This window comes from Physcomitrium patens, chromosome 4, assembly GCF_059467195.1.
Source record: "Physcomitrium patens ecotype Gransden chromosome 4, ASM5946719v1, whole genome shotgun sequence".
Lineage (NCBI taxonomy): Eukaryota > Viridiplantae > Streptophyta > Bryopsida > Funariales > Funariaceae > Physcomitrium > Physcomitrium patens.
This window is the reverse complement of record NC_143413.1, coordinates 8875107-8893819: the sequence shown is the minus strand read 5'-3', so window position 1 is coordinate 8893819 and position 18713 is coordinate 8875107. Positions and strand designations below refer to the sequence as shown.

Below are 18713 nucleotides of genomic sequence, written 5' to 3'. Positions count from 1 at the left end.
AAATTATATATATGATTGATTTAGTACATTGTAAGAATTAGTTTTAAATGATAATAGAATATTTTTAATTAATTATGATTACAAATATTATTAACAATGGTTCTATACATATTAAGAGTTATTTAAATCAAGTTTAGTTGCTGAACATCAAAAATTTACAGAAAAAATAGTGAACATGTTTTTTAATCATTAAAAATAACTTTAATAGTTTTAAAATCTAATGATTTAATTTCAAAATCTAATGATTTAATTTCAAAATCTAATGATTAAACCTTTGCTAAATAAAAAAACAACAAACATCCACCAATTTTTTTAATACTCCAAATTTTCTTTCTTTCTTTTTTTCTTTTTTTTCAAAAGAAAAGCCACAGTTTTGAATCAATAATTACTTACACAAAGAGTTCTTGCCATAATACATCCAAAGTCAAAAAACAACAACCTTACCTTATCTCTATTTGTACACTAATTCTCTCCATAAATTCAACCATAGTATTGATATAAACAAACAATGTTTTACTTAAGTTTCTTAAAAGTGAATGAAATGAGTCATCATCTCCACATACCATATCAAATTAATCCACCCCTACACCACAATTGGTGGAAGTAGTAGTAAGGTAGCCCACCAATTATTAATCACCCCTCTATTTTTGACCTATAGGATGGAATATTTCTACTAGGCCGGCAACTTATTATCAACCAATTTTGATATTTTGTGGTTGGAAATAGGTTGGAGGCCTAGAAGAAATGATGTTAAATAGTGAGCAATATAAACATTTCATTGTGTTTGGAATCAATATGCATGAACTATCAAAAATCAATTTTTGCATTAGTATAGTTGTATATATGTGACAATTGATTATGCTTTGGTCAATCAAAGAGTTTTTGGAGTGGGATCAAAAGATAGAGGATGTGTGAGATATTGTTTGGAGATTAGTGGAAACAAGGAAAAATGGTGGCAAAAATCCAACTTGAACATGGTGGATTACTTACAATCAAATTTTTGAATTTTTGTTGCCTCATCTACACATTTACATCTATAAATAGCATAGAATTAGGTGAAGTTTAATAACATAATTAGGTGCTACAAATCACAATTTTGTAAAAGTTTGATTCTTGGTTTTGTAATCCACCACTAATCGAAATTAGGTTGACCTATATGTCAAAAATGAGTCAAAGAGGATCTTTAGCTAAAATATTTATATAAATTCCGTTTTTTGGACCAAATTGTGTGAAAAAGCTTAGAATTCTATTGTTTTCTATTTCCCTACATAGAGATATATTTTCTCCATTTTTACACCTACTTGATGTATGCTGAAATGCTTAAGATATCGGAAAGGGTTGTCTACCTAGTTTAGTTGTAGTAATTTTACAACCAAAGCCCTCACACTCCTCCTCACTCACACAGTAGAATATGTAGAGTGCATCCATGTCCTGGTAACTGTTGTATGAAAGCAGTGACTGGATCCAGCCATGGATTCATGCTAGCAAAGCACAGCATCAACAACAGCAGTGAATTCCTTCATTCATTCAAGGGGGTGAGCCCAGCACAGTCCAGTTCACGAGGAGGAAGAGGAGGAGGAATGGGGGGGAGAGTGGAGGTGTAATAATAGATGGGACCTGGGGAAGATGATTGAGTCGCCATCTCCATCGCCAGGGCTCCATGCAATCACCACACAGACACCACCACTAACACCACCTCCGAAATCATGGCTGAATGATTGAGTGAATGTGATGGAATTCATAACATTCTCCAGTTAGCTCATACCTCTCTCTCTGTCTCTTCCATGATGTGGGGATTGCAGCTGCTGCATTGATCCTCGCATGCCTTGCCTCCTCTTCCCCTCCTGCAAGTTGCCATTGGGATTCAGAGCATGTGAGCGTTGATTGAATGTGGTGTGGACACCCTCCAGAGCCTTTCTCACATGCTGCCTGACTCGGCGTTGTAGCTGTTGATTCTGTTCGGCGAGCTGGAGCAAGTTTCGTGTTGTCTCGAGATCGGTGGAGGTTGTCTCACCCTGATGGGAAAGATTGTTGTTTTGGAGGCGTGTCCCACTCAGGATTAGGTTCGATTTCCTTTGAGAGAGGTGAAGCACGGAAATGATTCCTTTCACAACATTGGATGCCAATTTGAGGAGTTTGCGTGAGGTTGATTGGTGGGAAAACTGTGGTAACACGCGTAGGATATGGTGGTGAAGAGCTGGACGTCGTGGAATTTTTGCGGGTGAGGGTGTCAATGTGGGTGGAGGATAGCATTTGAGACGATGGGTGTGGGTGTTTCGAGGGGAAGGGCGGCCCGGGGCATTCTGTCGCCAGGAGCTGGCATCCTGCTTTGCTGTGCGTTGATCTCATTTCTGAGCTCCGTGTGTGGATTCTCTGACCCCAGTGAAGGTAACTTCTTTTTGTCTGACGTCCACTTTTGCAATCTTATTCATTCTTGAACTGAATAGTTAAGTTACAAAAAAACATTCAGTTTCCATACAGTGTGAGTATTAGATTTGAAATGACCAACTCTCGGAGTCGCGTTGGAGGAAGGATTTAGCAGGGGAATTGGATATGACAACTTTTGTTGATTATCATAACATCCCTCCAATGTTTGAGTCGATCATGGAATTGCATATGTCTCGTTTTCAATGGCTTGTATGTCGCTTGTCTGTGATTTGGTTACAGTAAATGCCTTGAATACGATGTTCGTTGACTTTAATCAAGACCCGAAGCTCACGGGTTGGGATCGAAATAATGGCGATCCATGTGGGACCGCTTGGTATGGCATTGTATGCTCGCCTGACAATTTTGTTGTATCAATGTAAGCATCCTCCACGCTCATTTCATCGTAGTCTTTATACCTTCACATCCACAGATTGGAATAATCCGTCCTCTTACTGTTTCCAAGATTTTATTTAATTCCACTATGCTGCAAAATTATCTTCTCGTAAAGAACAGGGTACAGATTACAAAAACATAGGCTGAAGCCTTTGTTTTGACGTCTCCTGTGTCTATCTGTTGTACAGCAAAATACCAGGCTTAGGGTTGAATGGAAAGATGCAAGTATGGGTTCTGCAAAATCTAAGACGTCTTCAAGTTGTGTAAGCATCTTCTTTGCATTTACTAAGTCATGAGCATATCGCTGAAAATGGTATGTCGTAATTTTGTTCAATGGCATTCTTTATATTAATGCTAGATTATTCTACACCGGTAAGGTGCTCCAAGGTCCCTCATGTTTTCACATATTTTAAATGTTATGTATGCAGTGATGTAAGCTACAACAATATTTCTGGAGACTTGCCTAAACAATTACCTTCCAGTCTCAACCAATTGTAAGCTTCATATGATCCATGCTCATAGACATGCCCCTGCATTCAGTAAGTTATACTTTGAACTGTTAGAGAGGAGTTGAATCTGTGTGATATTTACCAGCGGATCTCTCCACACTGTTGTGCATAAAAACAACTTTTTGGTTGCAGAATCATGAACAACAATCTGTTTTCTGGCGGTCTCCCACAGTTCGACCAAATGCGGTCGTTGGAAGTTATGTATGTTGCACAACTCCTGATATGTTCACACCGTTCCAGTCGTTCTCCTTTTTGAATTTTTACTTCAAAATTGGTTCCAGTGGATAAGATTTCAGTTGCAAACCTTTGATGAAACTCTTACAATAGTTTGAATGGAATTTTGAGTGTAGCTGCCAAGAAAATATGGCTCTTACTTGTATTTTTTCAAACTGCAGAAACTTGAGTAATAACCAATTGGATGACAAATTAGAGTCCCAGCTTTCCACCGCACTGGTGAAACTGCGCATCTTGTAAGATTTTTGAGAAGATGTCGGTATAGTTCTGTAAAAAATAACACGCACATGTATATATATATATATATATATATATATATATAATTGCTTGTGTGTGTGTGTTTGTGAGTTTAAGTATGACTGAAATCTTCTCTAATAATGCACTTGTTTTATATAATTCTTCTCTTAGATCAGATTGCTTTTTTAAATAGCACTTTCAAAGGTATGTCATGTTATTGTTTGTCAACAGAGATCTTTCCAATAACAAACTCGAAGGTGGTCTCCTTGATAGCGTTAAGACAATGACTGCCCTGCAAACGCTGTAAGCAACTCGCATCTCATAACTTCTTTTGTAACGATGAAGGATGTTGAGAGACCTGGCTCTTCAAGGAGACTCCTGTTCATGGTATATAGGCCTAGACTCGGGGGAAAATTGTTGATCGGATCACCTTTCCTCGGGAATTCGCAGAAATCTACAGAACAACAAATTGAGTGGCCAACTACCAGCATCTTTGGTTCAGCTAAAACACTTGCAAACTTTGTAAGTCATTTCTGTGATTTTCTCCTTACCCTAGATTTTGTCAGCGAGAAAATTCAATCCGATTCTCAATTAAGAAGCAAAAATATTTCTTAAATTTCGATTATCCTTGTGTGAAGCAGCAATATCGAAAACAACAACTTCACAGGTTATCTTCCATCGAATTTTCGCCCCCAAACTTACAAGTAAGATTTTGGCTTGCAAAATTCTATTCATAGCTACTGATGCGCTATACAATTCTGAGAGATAATTACAGATTACTCATATATGGACAAGCAAACCATATCTTTTGCATTCCATTTCATTTCATTTTCATGAATGGTGACACTCCTTTTCTTCCTGTTGTAGGTATGGAGGGAACCAGCTAGAGCTTCACGCCCCACCTCCACCCCCAGGCACACCCACCAGATCTTCTGCAGGATCAGTAGAGTCTTCTTTCAGCGCCTGGTTCACTATTACACGGATTGTTGTAGTTGCTGCAGGTGCTGCGGCATTGGTGCTCGCACTATTATCAATATGTTTCTGGTTTTGTATCTTTAGGAACCGACCTAATACTTCACCGAAAGATCCAGAGGCCAATCGCAGCATCCAGAGACCGTGGTTCATTCCTCGCTTTTCCCGACCAAGTACGCTGCAGCGAAAATTCTAGCACACTCAGAAATTGTGTTTAAATAGTCAAGCTTCTATAGGATTGAACTCGCACATAACATGATGTCTTCATTCATTTTGGTGATATAGGTTGTGTAGGACAAATCGTCGGCTCATAAATGACCATCTATTTTTTGATTGACGTTGATATAGATACAAGCAGGGAGAAATCGAATGGAGTGTTTGAACCAGGTGAATCGATTTAATCTGCGACATACAATACTCATCTGATCAACCAGCTAATGTATTTTTCATTCTGCTCTTTGCCAATAAGTCAGATGTATCTTGAGTAATTTCCCTGGGTTGGTTGTGTAGCTCCTCTTGTCAAGGGAGTAGTTGAGGAGGCTAAAGTATCGAAAGCCTCACCGTCACTGAAGGCACTGAAGGCTCCTCCATCCTTCAGAGGTAGTAGTTTACTCCTACCTAGTGCTACGAGTTCCACTGGAATAACTGAAGAGGTTACCAAAAGCAGCATTTTGGCTACAGCTTTTTCTGTTGCAGATCTTCAGGCAGCCACCAACAGTTTCTCCCAAGATAATTTGATCGGGGAAGGGAACATGGGCGAGGTATATCGTGCAGAGTCTCCCGATGGCCAATTTCTGGCAGTAAAGAAGCTGAACAGCAACGCCTGCATGGTGCAGCACGAAGACGACTTCTTGAGGGTTGTGGAAGGCTTGGCTCGCCTTCAACACTCCAGTGCTGTGGCCCTTGTGGGCTATTGTGCGGAACATGATCAGCGGCTCTTGGTGTATGAGTACTTTGGTCGTGGCTCTCTCCACGACAAGCTCCATTTTTCCAACGAAAATTCCAAGGGCTTGTCCTGGAATGTGCGCATTAAGATTGCCTTGGGATCAGCACGAGCTTTGAAGTATGCTTCTATGTTTTGGTGACTTGATTGTATTCTGAGATGATGAGAATACGGTGGCAGTCTAAATTTGATTAACAATGCTCATTTTTCCATTTAGAGAGCTCCAAAATTTTCTGAGAATCAATTGGAGTAATAAACATGATGCACTGAAATTAAGTTTTTCTGCAGGTATTTACATGAAGTTTGTGCACCGCCCGTTGTACACCGCAACTTTAGTTCAGCCAATATCTTGTTAGACGATGAGCTCAACCCCCACATTTCAGACTGCGGACTGGCTATACTTGCATCATCTGGCTCCGAGAGTGAGGTTTGTACCCAACACATTAATCCGCAATAAAAATCTTTGATGCACACTTCGGTTGAATTTTCTGAAATTCTGCATGTATAGAATTCTGATAGTTAATATTTAAGCCGACTACTATATCAATCCGTGAATTATACATTCTTTTCTGGCAGGTGTCTGCACAGTTGACGACCTCTTTTGGATACAGTGCCCCTGAATACGCCATGTTTGGAACTTACACTGTGAAGAGTGATATTTATAGCTTCGGCGTTGTGATGCTAGAGCTTCTCACTGGGCGAAAGCCTTTTGACAGGTTCTGATTTTGTTCTTCCTTGTCAATTAACCCCTTATAACTTCATTCTTTTCAGTTGGTTCTTTCAATAAAACCGAAACTCATGAAAAGTCGCTCTGTTGATGCTTTCTTGAATATCTATACGATCCAGGGAAACGGATTGAATTTAAATTCAATGATTGATCGATTTTTCTTTGAACAGTGTGATGAAAGAAGATTTAATTGCGAATTGACGTGTAAAATATTTGTTTCATGGGATATGGGCTGAGTTCAGTACACGGCCGAGATCAGAGCAGTCGTTAGTGCGATGGGCCACACCCCAACTCCACGACATCGACGCTCTAGCAAGGATGGTGGATCCAGCATTGAAGGGCATGTATCCTGCCAAATCTCTCTCCCGTTTCGCTGACGTTGTTGCGCTTTGTGTCCAGGTATGCTACTCGTGTTCTCAATCAATTTCTTGGCATATTCACTGATAGGCATTATATTCGAGTGGAAAACCAGGTTTCAGCTCTTAAAGAAAGACTTTTTCTTCCTGGATCTTTAGAGCAGACTCGAAATTACGTAACTTGCTTCATTCCTGTTCTGCAGCCAGAGCCAGAGTTTAGACCCCCCATGTCAGAAGTGGTGCAATCACTTGTAAGATTGATACAACGAGCAAGTATGAGTAAGCGCGGTTTGGAGCTTGCCACACAAACCGACACTCCCAACAACGAATTCTCCGAGAACTCAGTTTAAGACATAAGTACCCAGCTAGCTTATCTTAAACTGATTTCTCAGACAACTTATGACGTGAGTAGACATGATGAGTTTTCTCAAGCTTCGACAACGAAGTCTTCAGTGTTGAAACATAGCGGTTGCCATGAGAGGCAACTAAGTACAGTCAAGATCAATCGGCTTATTTTAAAAAAAAAAAAAAAAAAAAAAAAAAAAAAATCTTATCTTTCCCATCAAACTGGTAGGAAAGTGCTCGGGAGAATTGATGAAACCCATGTTCTCGGTGATTGCCTCAACTCTCAATGTATGGTTGTGGTAATAAACCTGCAGATGTTATATTCCATTACATATTTAAATAAGTTTGTTGATGTTCTGCAAATATTTTTACTCATTGTTGCATTGGGAAATTCACAGCGCGACCTAGTGGTTTTTTAGTAATTTTTGACTGCTTGTTATTAAATCTTTCATGTATTCTGCATTTATACTTCCACTGCTGCTCTCAAATTTTGCATAACAGTCTTCACCACATTCAGACTCTATATTGTGGGGCGATGAGTGCAGAGAAGTCCAATTTATATATCGAAGGTGGTGCAAGGTATTTAATATGTCCGAACGTATGGTGGTAGAAGCGGCAACAGCGAGCAGAGACAGTAATAAATGTTTTGTGGCAATTTGTAAGAGTGTTGTAGTGTGCTCACCATGAAGTTATTCTTTTCCACTTATCCATGTGAAAATCAACTTTAAAAAACTTTCAATATTATTATTGCAAAGCTAGAGAGAACGTTTAGATTATCAGTGATATCTAATGTTTATTACTTTCATTTTAATATATATATATATATATATATATTTATATTTCATATGTAGGATATTTTAGAGTATCTCTGATATTGTGAAGTATTGAAACTTATTATCTTTGAAGTACAAGGTTTAACTTAATTGTGACAAAAAGTGTTTTAGTTATTAATGAATTCATATGGCAGCTTTGCATGGTTGTTACCTTAGCACAAATATTTGTATAAATATTTTTGTAGCCATGACTTATGGTACTTTGGTGATGAAAGACACAAAAAACATAAGTATCATCAAGATGAATTATATATATCATACAATGAATTATTTGGAGATATCGGATAAAAATCATTTGTTACTAAAAGTAATGGTTAATAAATAAAAAATATTTTATTATATTTCATTAGAAATGATTTAAAAAAAAATGAAATATTGATTTAGTTTATTGGAATTAAAATTTTCACAAATTATTTACAACCTATAGATAATTTTACAATTAATAGGATATCAAACCATCTAAAATAAGATGTGATTTTAGGAGATGATTGAAATAACATGCATTTTAATTACAAATTTTTACTATAGTAAATTTTTAAATAAACACTATAGCAATTTTAAATTTGAAATTTTTTAATACTAACCTTTGATCTTAACTCAAATTTTGCACATACTTAATAAATATGTAATTTTTATTAATTGAAAATATATAATTAATTTTTGAATTTTTAATTTGAAAAGTACCACAGACATACATATTTATCTAGATAAGAAATGTTAGGTAGAAGATAAAGGTAAATAGATTTAATATTATCTTGTGGCAAAGCTTTTTAGAAACTGCATAGATATATACATGATTATATTTGTGTTTGTAGTTGATTGGTAGATTAGAAACTTAACCAATAAGTTTGCCACATTTTGCACATATTAGTAGCTTGTGAACCAAGCTAATTATGTGGAACACGTATAGAAAACTTGTTTTGTAAATTAAACATATCTCTTGCAAGTTGATTACATATCAAAAGTCTTATAAAATATTGCTATTTAGCTTCTAATTAGATAGCATATATAAAAGCAAGAATAAAATCTTTTTTATTCTTATCAACTCATTTTTTATTTTTAGTCCTATTTCAAAAGACTCTACTTTTTTGTCTTTGACAATAGCTATTCCAATTCAATATTATACTATCTTTGAATGATTATTTAGTCTTTTTGAGTGTCACAAGAGTACATTGATCTTTTGATCTTTTGAGGTTTATATCTTTAATAGTTTGATAAGAATTATAATTCATTGTTTTTTATTTATTTTTAGAAGTGAGTGGATTATCTTACTTTTATTATTATGTTTTAAAGGTTTCAAACTATCCATCTTTAAACTACTTTTTTAAATTTTTTAATACTATTTTTTTCTTTAAAGAGAGTGGACTATTTGTCTTTGAAGGAATTTTCATTTGGTAATAGAAGTTGTGGATTACATTCTTCTAATTTGATTTATAAATTTATTTAAGTTTTTTTTATATATAAAAAAAATTATGGATGCAACTCTTACCAAAAGTGAAAATACATTTGCAACTATTACAAATCTTTATGAGCTTGTCAATACTCTTAGAGTAGAAATATCATATATTTCTAACATCAATCATAGAGGTAATATTTCTATACTTATGAAAGAAGTCAACAATGAAATTCAAAATCTATGCCAAAAAGTTGTTCAATTGAAAGAAACAAGTAAATCAAGTTTATAACTAAATTCAAGAAGTCGTACTACTACAAGTAAGAAGAAGTTAAAGATAAGTATGCCAAAGAAGTTTAATAGAACATGATCAAAGTTTTTAGGATTTTTACAACAAATGAAGCTCTATCTAAGGTTGCATCCTTTCTAAAATCTTGATGGATTTACATAAGACAAATTCATAGATACACTTCTATTTAGAATTTTATTTATTTATTTATTTATTTACATCTTTGATGGAAAAAGATTCAAAAATCTTTTATGATTTGAATTTATTCTTAGAAGTGTTTACAACCACATTTCGAGAAAGTGATTGAAAAAAGGTAACAAAGACCAAACTTGTATCTTTACAACAAAAATCATGTTTAACCACCATATATGTTTCTAAATTCTAAAACCTTGCTTGCAATGTGGATTGGAATAACAAAGCCCTTATTAACCAATTTTGATGTGGATTTAAACATATTATTAACAATACCAAGAGTAGACTTATTAGAGTAATTTATAGCTAAAGCTATTGTATGCAATAATCAACTCATTGAAAGATGCCAAGAACAAAGAATTAATTAGAGAGGTATAAGTCAAGTCATAGCAATAACTTCTAAGTTTTCAAGAGCTTATTTATAAAGGCCAAAACCTATACAAATTGACATGATATGTTTTAATTTTCTTACTATACAAAAAAAGATTTGATGCCATTAAGTATTTTTGTGCTTATATTATGAAGAACTTAAACACATTATTCAATATTATCCAAAAAAACAATGTAACCACAAAATAAAAAGCATGGTTATTAAAAAAGACAATGTATTAGAAAATAAATTTTTCCAATTATAATAGAGACCATGCAGTTAAAATCTTGTATAATACTTAATAAAGATCCTATTTTCTTTTCAAATCTCTTACTTTATTTTACAATAGAAGTTTATTTAGGATCAAAAAATCACAAAATCTTTTCTTTATTGAATTTAAAAGCCTCAACTTGTTTTATAATCAAAGACTTTATTAAAAAAACAAGAAATATCTTTAGTCAAGAACATCAAATCCATATATGTAGAAGTAATAGATGGTCATTTGTTTTCTTCTAGAGATATTATTCATAAAAAAATTCTTTTAGATGTATCAACTAATGGTCATGATAGCTTAGTAGTATTTAATATGATTAGATATCCTTCTAATCTAATTATTTTAGAATTATTATGGTTAGAGAAGTATAATCTTTAAATAAACTACATTTCTTGTAATCTTAATTTTTTTTTTTAGTTTAATCCAAAATTTTATTAATCAAGTAAAAATCCATAAGTCAAATACAATCAAATCCTTATTAATAGGTGCAATAGCTTTGATACATGCTACAAAAGAAAGGTCGTATTTTGTTATATATATCATATCTATTTTTTATAATAGAAAGACTATAAGTAGTATTTTAATTCAATATCAAGATTATTAAGATTTTCTTAAGAAAAAAAATACTAATATCATTTTAAAGCATTGTCCATTTGATTGTTCAATTATTCTTCAGGAAGAAGGTCAACTGCCATTTGAATTAATCTATAGCTTATTACAAAATAAATTAGTTGTACTCAAGGAGTACATTGATAAAAACTTGACTAAGAATTTTATATGTTATTTAAAATTTCTAACAAAAGCTCCTATTTTATTTATTAAGAAAAAAGATGGATTAATGCAAATGTGTATAGATTATCAAGGGTTCAACAAAATTGCCATCAAAAATAGCTATCTTTTATCTTTAATTTTAAAACTTTTTAATCAATTTAATTAAAAAAAGATCTATACAAAAATAAATCTATGAAGAATATACAAGTTGGTATACATCAAAGAAGAAGATGAATAGAAGATTGTGTTTCAAATCAATTGTGGATGTTTTGAATATAATATCTTATCTTTTGGACTCACAAATATACCAATTACTTTTTAACATCTAATAAATTATATTTTTTGAAAGTTTTTTGATGATTTTATTGTTTTTTATTTATATTATATTTTAATATATTTTAAGAATACAAAAAAGCATAAATTTTATATTTATTGTGTATTACAAAAGCTTAGAGATACAAGATTATATGCCAAGATGAAAAAGTCTATATTTCACATTACTTAAGTTAACTTCTTAAGATATATCATTTCAATTGATGGCCTTATAATAAATCTTAAGAAAGTCTAGACTATCATAGATTAGAAGGTCCCAAAAATAATAAGAAATATCCAATGTTTCTTAGGATTTGTCAATTACTATTGAAACTTTATCAAGAATTTTTTTCAAATTGTGACACTTCTTACATATTTGGCATGTAAAAATAAACTTGAATAGAATAAAGAAGCTAAAGCATTATTTGAAGCTTTAAAGATAGTTTTTATTTTTGTACTAATATTATACTTTGTTAATTTTTTTAAGGCATTATTTATAAAAATCAACACATCAAACTTTACTTTAAGAATAATATTGTCACAAATAGAAATAAATGACAAATTCCATCCAGTAGATTTTTATTCCAAAATAATTTTAGTAACCAAGATCAATCATAAAATCCATAAAAATTTTCTTTTTGCAAATGCAGATTTATTTTTAAAATGATATTATTATCTAGAAGGTGCTTTTAATCTAATCATCATATATATTGATTATAAGAGCCTTAAATATTTTATGTCAATACATATTTTGAATCATTGTCAAGCTTATTAGAGCATGTTTTTATCAAGATTTGATTTTAAGATTACTTATTGACAAAGAAAGCAATAAGGTTTGTCAAACATTCTTATCTTATATCAAAAGTAAAAGATACAGCTTTTGACTAACAAAGAATGCTTCTTTCAAAGCAAAAATATTTTCATCTTTGAATAATGTAATCAACATTAATTATTGATTCAAACTTTCTTAAGTAAATTTAATTGAGTATGTCTTTTGATCCTCTTGTTTATAATATTAAGAAAAATTCTTTTTAGTCTCATAATATTTCTAAGTTTTAGTTTAAAAATAATCTATTCTATTTCAAGACATGATTATATATTTGAGAAAAAGAAGCACAATTACTTGTTCTTCAAGCTTGTCACAACTTTCTAGAAATATAATATTTTGGATATAACAAGACTTTAGAGCTAATATCTAGAGATTTTTAGTGGCCTCAAATATGGAATATAGTTAAAGAATTTATACAATCATGTAAAATTTATTTAAGATCAAAAATTATTTATCATTGATTTTAAAGAATTTTTCTACCATTACCTATTTAAGAAAAATTATAGTCTTCTATTTATATAGATTTAAGACTTAAAACTTAAGTTATTATAACTATATTTGTAATAACATATCAATTCTCCAAGATAGCATATTTTGTGCTATATATAAAATCTATTATATGTAAAGAAACAAATAATTTTTTTTTGAAAAATATTTATTACTATCAAAGATTGACAAGAAATATTATATTAGATGGAAGAATTTAATTTATATCAAGATTTTAGGAATTTTTTTTTTTAAGATTATAAAGGTGGATATAAAACTATCTTCAGCTTTCTATTTTCAAATTAGTAGACAAATAGAGTAGATGAATCAAATTTTGGAGCAATATTTGAGGAGTACCATCAATTGCCAATAAGATGATTGAACAATCCTATTGCCATTGGTAGAATTTGTTTATAATAACATCATATATTCTTCTACTCAACATCTTATTTTTTTATCAATTATGATTATTATCCATAATTCAATACTTTTGACTTTTCATAAGTTATCAAAAAATATATTGATATTTTTTATTAATAATATCTATACAAATCTAAATAAAAAATAACAAATCTTTGTTATAAAAAAACATGGTTTAAAAAAGATTGTATTCTAAGTTCTATTGTTGTTTATAATTTTTTTATATTTCTAGCACTAAAAAAATGATAAACTAATAACTAGTAGATTTAATTCAAGAACTATTATTTGCTAAGTTATTGGATGAGACATTGCAATTGTCACAACCTTCAAGACAATACAATAGAAATGAAGATTTTAAAAAAAGACATGTTTTTCTTCAAATATATGATAAAATATAATTCATTTGATATTACAACCTTGGAATAGACTACCAATGTTTGGTGATATTATTACAAGTAGGAACCATCTCCAATAGAGTTTCAAATATTTGATTTGAAGGGAGTTACAAAAGCCTCAACAATGATCAAATATTATGGTAGTCTTCTTATTCTAATATAAGATACTATTAATGGCTAAGAAGACCTATCAACCATCTTCAAAAGAAAAAAAGATCAAAATATGTGGCAAAAATAATTTGCCACATCTTTAACTTTCTCATCATATAATTCTTGCTCCTCATGGAACTTGTCTCTAAAAAGAGAGATAATGTCATGGACATACATATTTATTTAGATAAAAAGTATTAAAAAGAAGGTAAATGTAAGTAGATTTAATATTATCTTATACCAAAGCTTCTTAGAAGCTTTATAGATGCATATTTGACTTTATATGTGCTTGTAGTTGATTGATAGATTAGAAACTTAACCAATAAGTTAGCCATGTGTCACATGTATTAGTAGCATATAGAACAAGATAATCATACAATGTACATATAAGAAACTTATTTTGTAAGTTGGAGACATGTCTCACAAGTTGGATAGGTATTGGAGATCTTATAGAATGTTGCAATGAAGCTTCTAGTTAGATAGTATATATGGAAGCAAGAATAAATCCGTCTTCAAACTTATTAATATCTTTCTTATTTTTAATCTTCTTTCAAGACATTATGATTTATTTTTTTTTGATAATAACCATTTTAGTTTAGTATCATATCATCTTTGAATAATTATCTAGTCTTTTTGAATAACACAGGAATGTATTAATCTTTTGATTTTTTAACATTCATATTTTTGATAGCATGTCTAATAGGATATAATCTTAAATGGACTTGGAGTTAAAAATCAGCAAGTAGAAAAAAATTTGCAATGTAAGAGTGAACTTGGAAAGAGCATATTTTTCTATAAGTGTCATATTAATAAAGTTGTAAACAAGAGTTTTTTTATTAGATGTAGCTTCAAAAGAAGTAAACCACATACATGTTGTATTAGTATACATCTGATTTTTTTTGTTATTTTTTGTCATAATGAATGTGAAATTTTATTTTTATAATAAGCCAAATATTAGCATAATGATGCAATTTTCTAATCTAATCTATAGATTTTTTCAAATCTAAGAAATCATTAGTGACTTTTAAAATCTGATTTTTGAGACATTAACTCACTTGAATCTCAATTACTTTTATATGGATGTCCAATTAAATACAAATTCATAGATTATACTAAGCACAATAGCTTTCACAAATCCACAAAATCCCATTTGTAGATCTGCTACAAAACTCATTTAATTCATCAAAATGTAATCTTCACTTTATTTAATATAAAATAAAGTTGTTCAAAACAACCTCAACTTTGCAAAGCTCTTATAATCTCAATATGAACTCAAATGATTCAAAATAAACACATATAGAAATCCTATCAAGTTTTCTTAAAGAGATAATATTCTAGTCAAAAAAATAAATAAATAAAATAAAAAAATCCATTGATTGTAGGCATATATTTTTGCGCTTAAGGTCTAATTTCAACTTTGATTTATAATTGGTCTTTTATAGATATTAATCTAAGATTTATCAATTTATATTTTTTGATTGTTATTTTTTATTTTTATCTAAAAAAATTTATAATATTATTTTTTCTAATCTATTTTATTTAACATATTTATAATTCTATAAAATAAATAAAATTTCTTTTATTAAAAAAAATATCAATATTTATTAGTTTAGTTGCCTCTTTAATTACTATTTATATTTCTAAGGTAATTTTCTACCATATTTTGATATATTCTCTTTTAGAATATTATATTTTTTTTCTTTCTTTTATCCAATATTTGTATTATAATACAACATCCATCTCTTTTCTATATTATCTTCTACCAAACTTGTGCATTTTTTGGTATAATATAGCTAGTGTAAAAGAGAGAAGAAAAAATTACATAATAAAATATTTTATTTTTAAATATAATAGAAAATTATCTTAGAAATATAAATAATAGATAAAGAGGTAGTAAAACTTATTAATGTTAATATTTTCTTTTTATAAAATAGACTTCTATTTACTTTGTAGAGCATAAAAATAAATAAATAAATAAATAAATTAGCAAAATTAGTATCATGGGCATTTCGAGGTAGAAGTAAATAGTAGCTTCTAGCAAAAATTACCTAGAAAAATTAGATGTTGATACTTAAAGACGACCAATTATGAATATAAGTTGAAATTAGACCGTAAGGCACAAAATTGTGCTCTTATGACAAATCTGGAGTTCTTTTGTTAATTGCAAAGTGGAATTTAAGTAAAAACTTGTTAGCATTTTTTTGAGTATTAGTTTTAGATGATTTGATTTTGTTATGTTTTTTTAAGAGCTTTGCAAAGTTAGACTTGTTTTGAGGTGACTTTGATTTTTGTGAAATAAAATATATATATTTTGGAACATTTTGTCAAATTTGTAGTGGATCTAGAAGTGAAAATTTGTAGATTTTTTATTATTTTTGTATTTAATATGTATTGTAAATTCAAATGAGTTGAGATCTTAGAAATTGGATTTTGTAGGGCCAATAAGGTCTTCTAAGATTTATAATAATTTATTAATTTGATTGAGATAAAATTTGGTGTACTAATAGCAAATTTGATTTTAGAGAACTATGCAAATTTTAAAAGCAATTGAATTGTGTTTATAAGAGATATTAATATAAGAAGATTGATATTAAGGTTTAAAAAAGAAGACAATTAATACTTGAGTAGATTATAAAGTTTTTTTTTTTATTTGGTAAGTTTGATCCTCTTTAAAAAATAAATTTTTTGTTTTCAACTAAAATATTAAAAGATGTGAAACTTTTGAATCAAGATCAATGGTTAAATTATTAGTTATTGAGGTTTTGAATCTGATATAGGATTTAATTAAGATTTGGTTATAATTACTTATGATTTGATTAAGATTTTATTAAATTTTTATTAGAATGTGATAAGGATTTAAAATTTAGAATTAGATTAGGATTTAATTAAGGTACTTTTAGGATTTCATTAAGATTTGATTAGGATTTGATTAGGATTTGATTAAGATTTTATTAAGGTTCTTTTTAGGATTTTGTCTGGATTTTATTAAAATTTCTTTAGGTTTTTATTAAGCTTTGATTAAGATTTTATTAGAATTTAATTATGATTTTAAAGATATTTTTAGAATTTGTTAGGATTTTATTTAGAGTTGATAGGATTTGATTAGAATTTTATTAAGATTTGATTAAAGTGTATTAAAGATTATTTAGGATTATTTGGAATTGATTAAATTGTGATAAGATATATCTAAGATTTTTCTAAGATTAATATGATGTACTTTGAATAATTGGAAGTTTATTTGGATTCTTTAAGGTTGCCAAAGGTTCTTTGTAAACAACTTATGCATTATATTAGGTTGTAAATCAAATTTCAAAGTAAGTTCAAATTCTTCTATAGCCAAATGCCTAGTGCATTCTAATGTTTGTTTTTACAAAATACAACATTGGCATGTATCAATTATTCTTCAATATATTAATATAGAATCTTCTTCATCCCAATTAAATTTTGGTTTTTTTACTCTCATTTTAGTATCACTCAATGGATTTTGTTTTCTACCATAATAAGTATATTCACCTCTTTATCTAAATAACTTGATTTTCTTGCTTCTTATACATATTTTCAATTTTACTTCATCAAGTTCTTGTTATAAGTATGTACTATGGTAATAAACTTTCTTCACAACAACATATGGTCCAAACCAATGTTTAAAAAACTTTTGTAATATACTATGTTGGTTATTCAAACTATTATCATGGACTATGATCCACTCACCTTCTTCTATTGCCTTAAGTTGTGGTCATATTTTATAATCAAAATTTCATCTATTATTTTTCTTTACTTCTCTTAACCTATCTATTGCTACAATATCATTAGGTCTTCTGATCCTTGCTCTCACAGCCCGCTCCACCCAACTACTATTCTCAGCTGAGAAATCTGCACCACAGCTTAGAACTGGCATTGAGTTTCATAGCTCCTGCAGTCTACTGGTGTGCATCACGCATACCTCGTTAATCAAACAAATTGATAGGGCCTATATTTTGGTAAAATCCTTATACATTGTTTGCTGGAATTCTTAACCACGGAGGATTTGAGCTCTCTTAAAAGCGCTGAACAGGATGCCTTCTGTGCGGCATGTACAAGGTGCCCCACAGCGGAGTCACAATGTTTTTCATATAAGGATAACGTTCTGGTGATGTCGAAGCCATAAGATGTTTGATAGATTATTCTCAAAACAACCTAAAAAATTTACACAAAGCTTAGCTTACTCAATCGAAGTTCGTCTAGTCTCACACATTGGTAGACTCCTCGCTTGGAGCTACAACCGTTGTTGATATATGAGGTGCAATTTGGAGTGACTCGGAGCTTCAACAATCTCAACACGTGCGGGCATTTTCTATGCAGCATCGGCATCACGGCATTCACTTTCAAGGAATGGGCTCATCACTGCACACAGACCTCTGCAAAGCTAGCAAAGCACACTACTTGCAGGTATACACCTCTCTAGGGATTGCGGAGCAACTTTCCACGCTTTCATTACCTGGGATGAAGTAAAAAACTAGATGACTTGCACAATGATTAGATTGATCAGTCAGCTTCGGAACATAATGGCAACGTGGTGAAGCACAGGTGGAGCCCAGCATTGCATGATCCCAACCGCTCGGCGACTGCAGTGGAATGGACGTGGAAGATGACGACCTGACATGACAATCAGCCATCTGATGAATGCGATCCAACCAAATGCTCCTCATATTTAACACCTTTGATGCCATTTCGATACCCTACAGTCATCTGGTTCAGAGGACATCGACGATCTCATTGAGGCAATGTAGGAAAAGTCGATGAACGTTGAGAAAGTGCTCAGGGAAAGACTCTTCTGTTGCAAAAATGGAAGTTGATTAAATAATCCAAGAATCATT

The 18713-nt window shown here is 30.9% G+C and overlaps 1 protein-coding gene across 9 annotated transcripts; it reads left to right on the top strand.

Moving 5' to 3' along the window:
• The first annotated feature begins 1741 nt into the window (after positions 1-1741).
• LOC112281040 (protein STRUBBELIG-RECEPTOR FAMILY 6) lies at positions 1742-8121 on the top strand. Of its 9 annotated transcripts, none has more exons than XM_090249664.1 (17): positions 1742-2084; positions 2181-2388; positions 2668-2803; positions 3009-3083; positions 3249-3314; positions 3462-3530; positions 3725-3799; positions 4032-4103; positions 4251-4322; positions 4442-4504; positions 4668-4945; positions 5121-5159; positions 5283-5835; positions 6004-6142; positions 6292-6431; positions 6685-6841; positions 7002-7506. In XM_090249664.1, the coding sequence occupies exons 2-17, from the start codon at positions 2262-2264 to the stop codon at positions 7146-7148; spliced, it is 2208 nt and encodes a 735-aa protein (XP_090105790.1). In that variant the 5' UTR covers positions 1742-2084; positions 2181-2261; the 3' UTR covers positions 7149-7506. The 9 variants fall into 9 exon arrangements, 7 of the variants coding, with proteins under 7 accessions (XP_090105790.1, XP_090105791.1, XP_024372955.1 ...); XM_090249665.1 differs by having other exon boundaries at positions 1770-2004; XM_024517187.3 differs by having other exon boundaries at positions 1770-2004; positions 4439-4504.
• Positions 8122-18713: the final 10592 nt, after the last annotated feature.

Coding starts and splice junctions, on each gene's coding strand:
- LOC112281040 (XM_024517187.3), top strand. CDS start 2,262: ATGGGTGTGGGTGTTTCGAGGGGAAGGGCGGCCCGGGGCATTCTGTCG. Junction 4,323..4,438: donor CTAAAACACTTGCAAACTTT/GTAAGTCATTTC, acceptor CCTTGTGTGAAG/CAGCAATATCGAAAACAACA. Junction 5,836..6,003: donor GGATCAGCACGAGCTTTGAA/GTATGCTTCTAT, acceptor GTTTTTCTGCAG/GTATTTACATGAAGTTTGTG.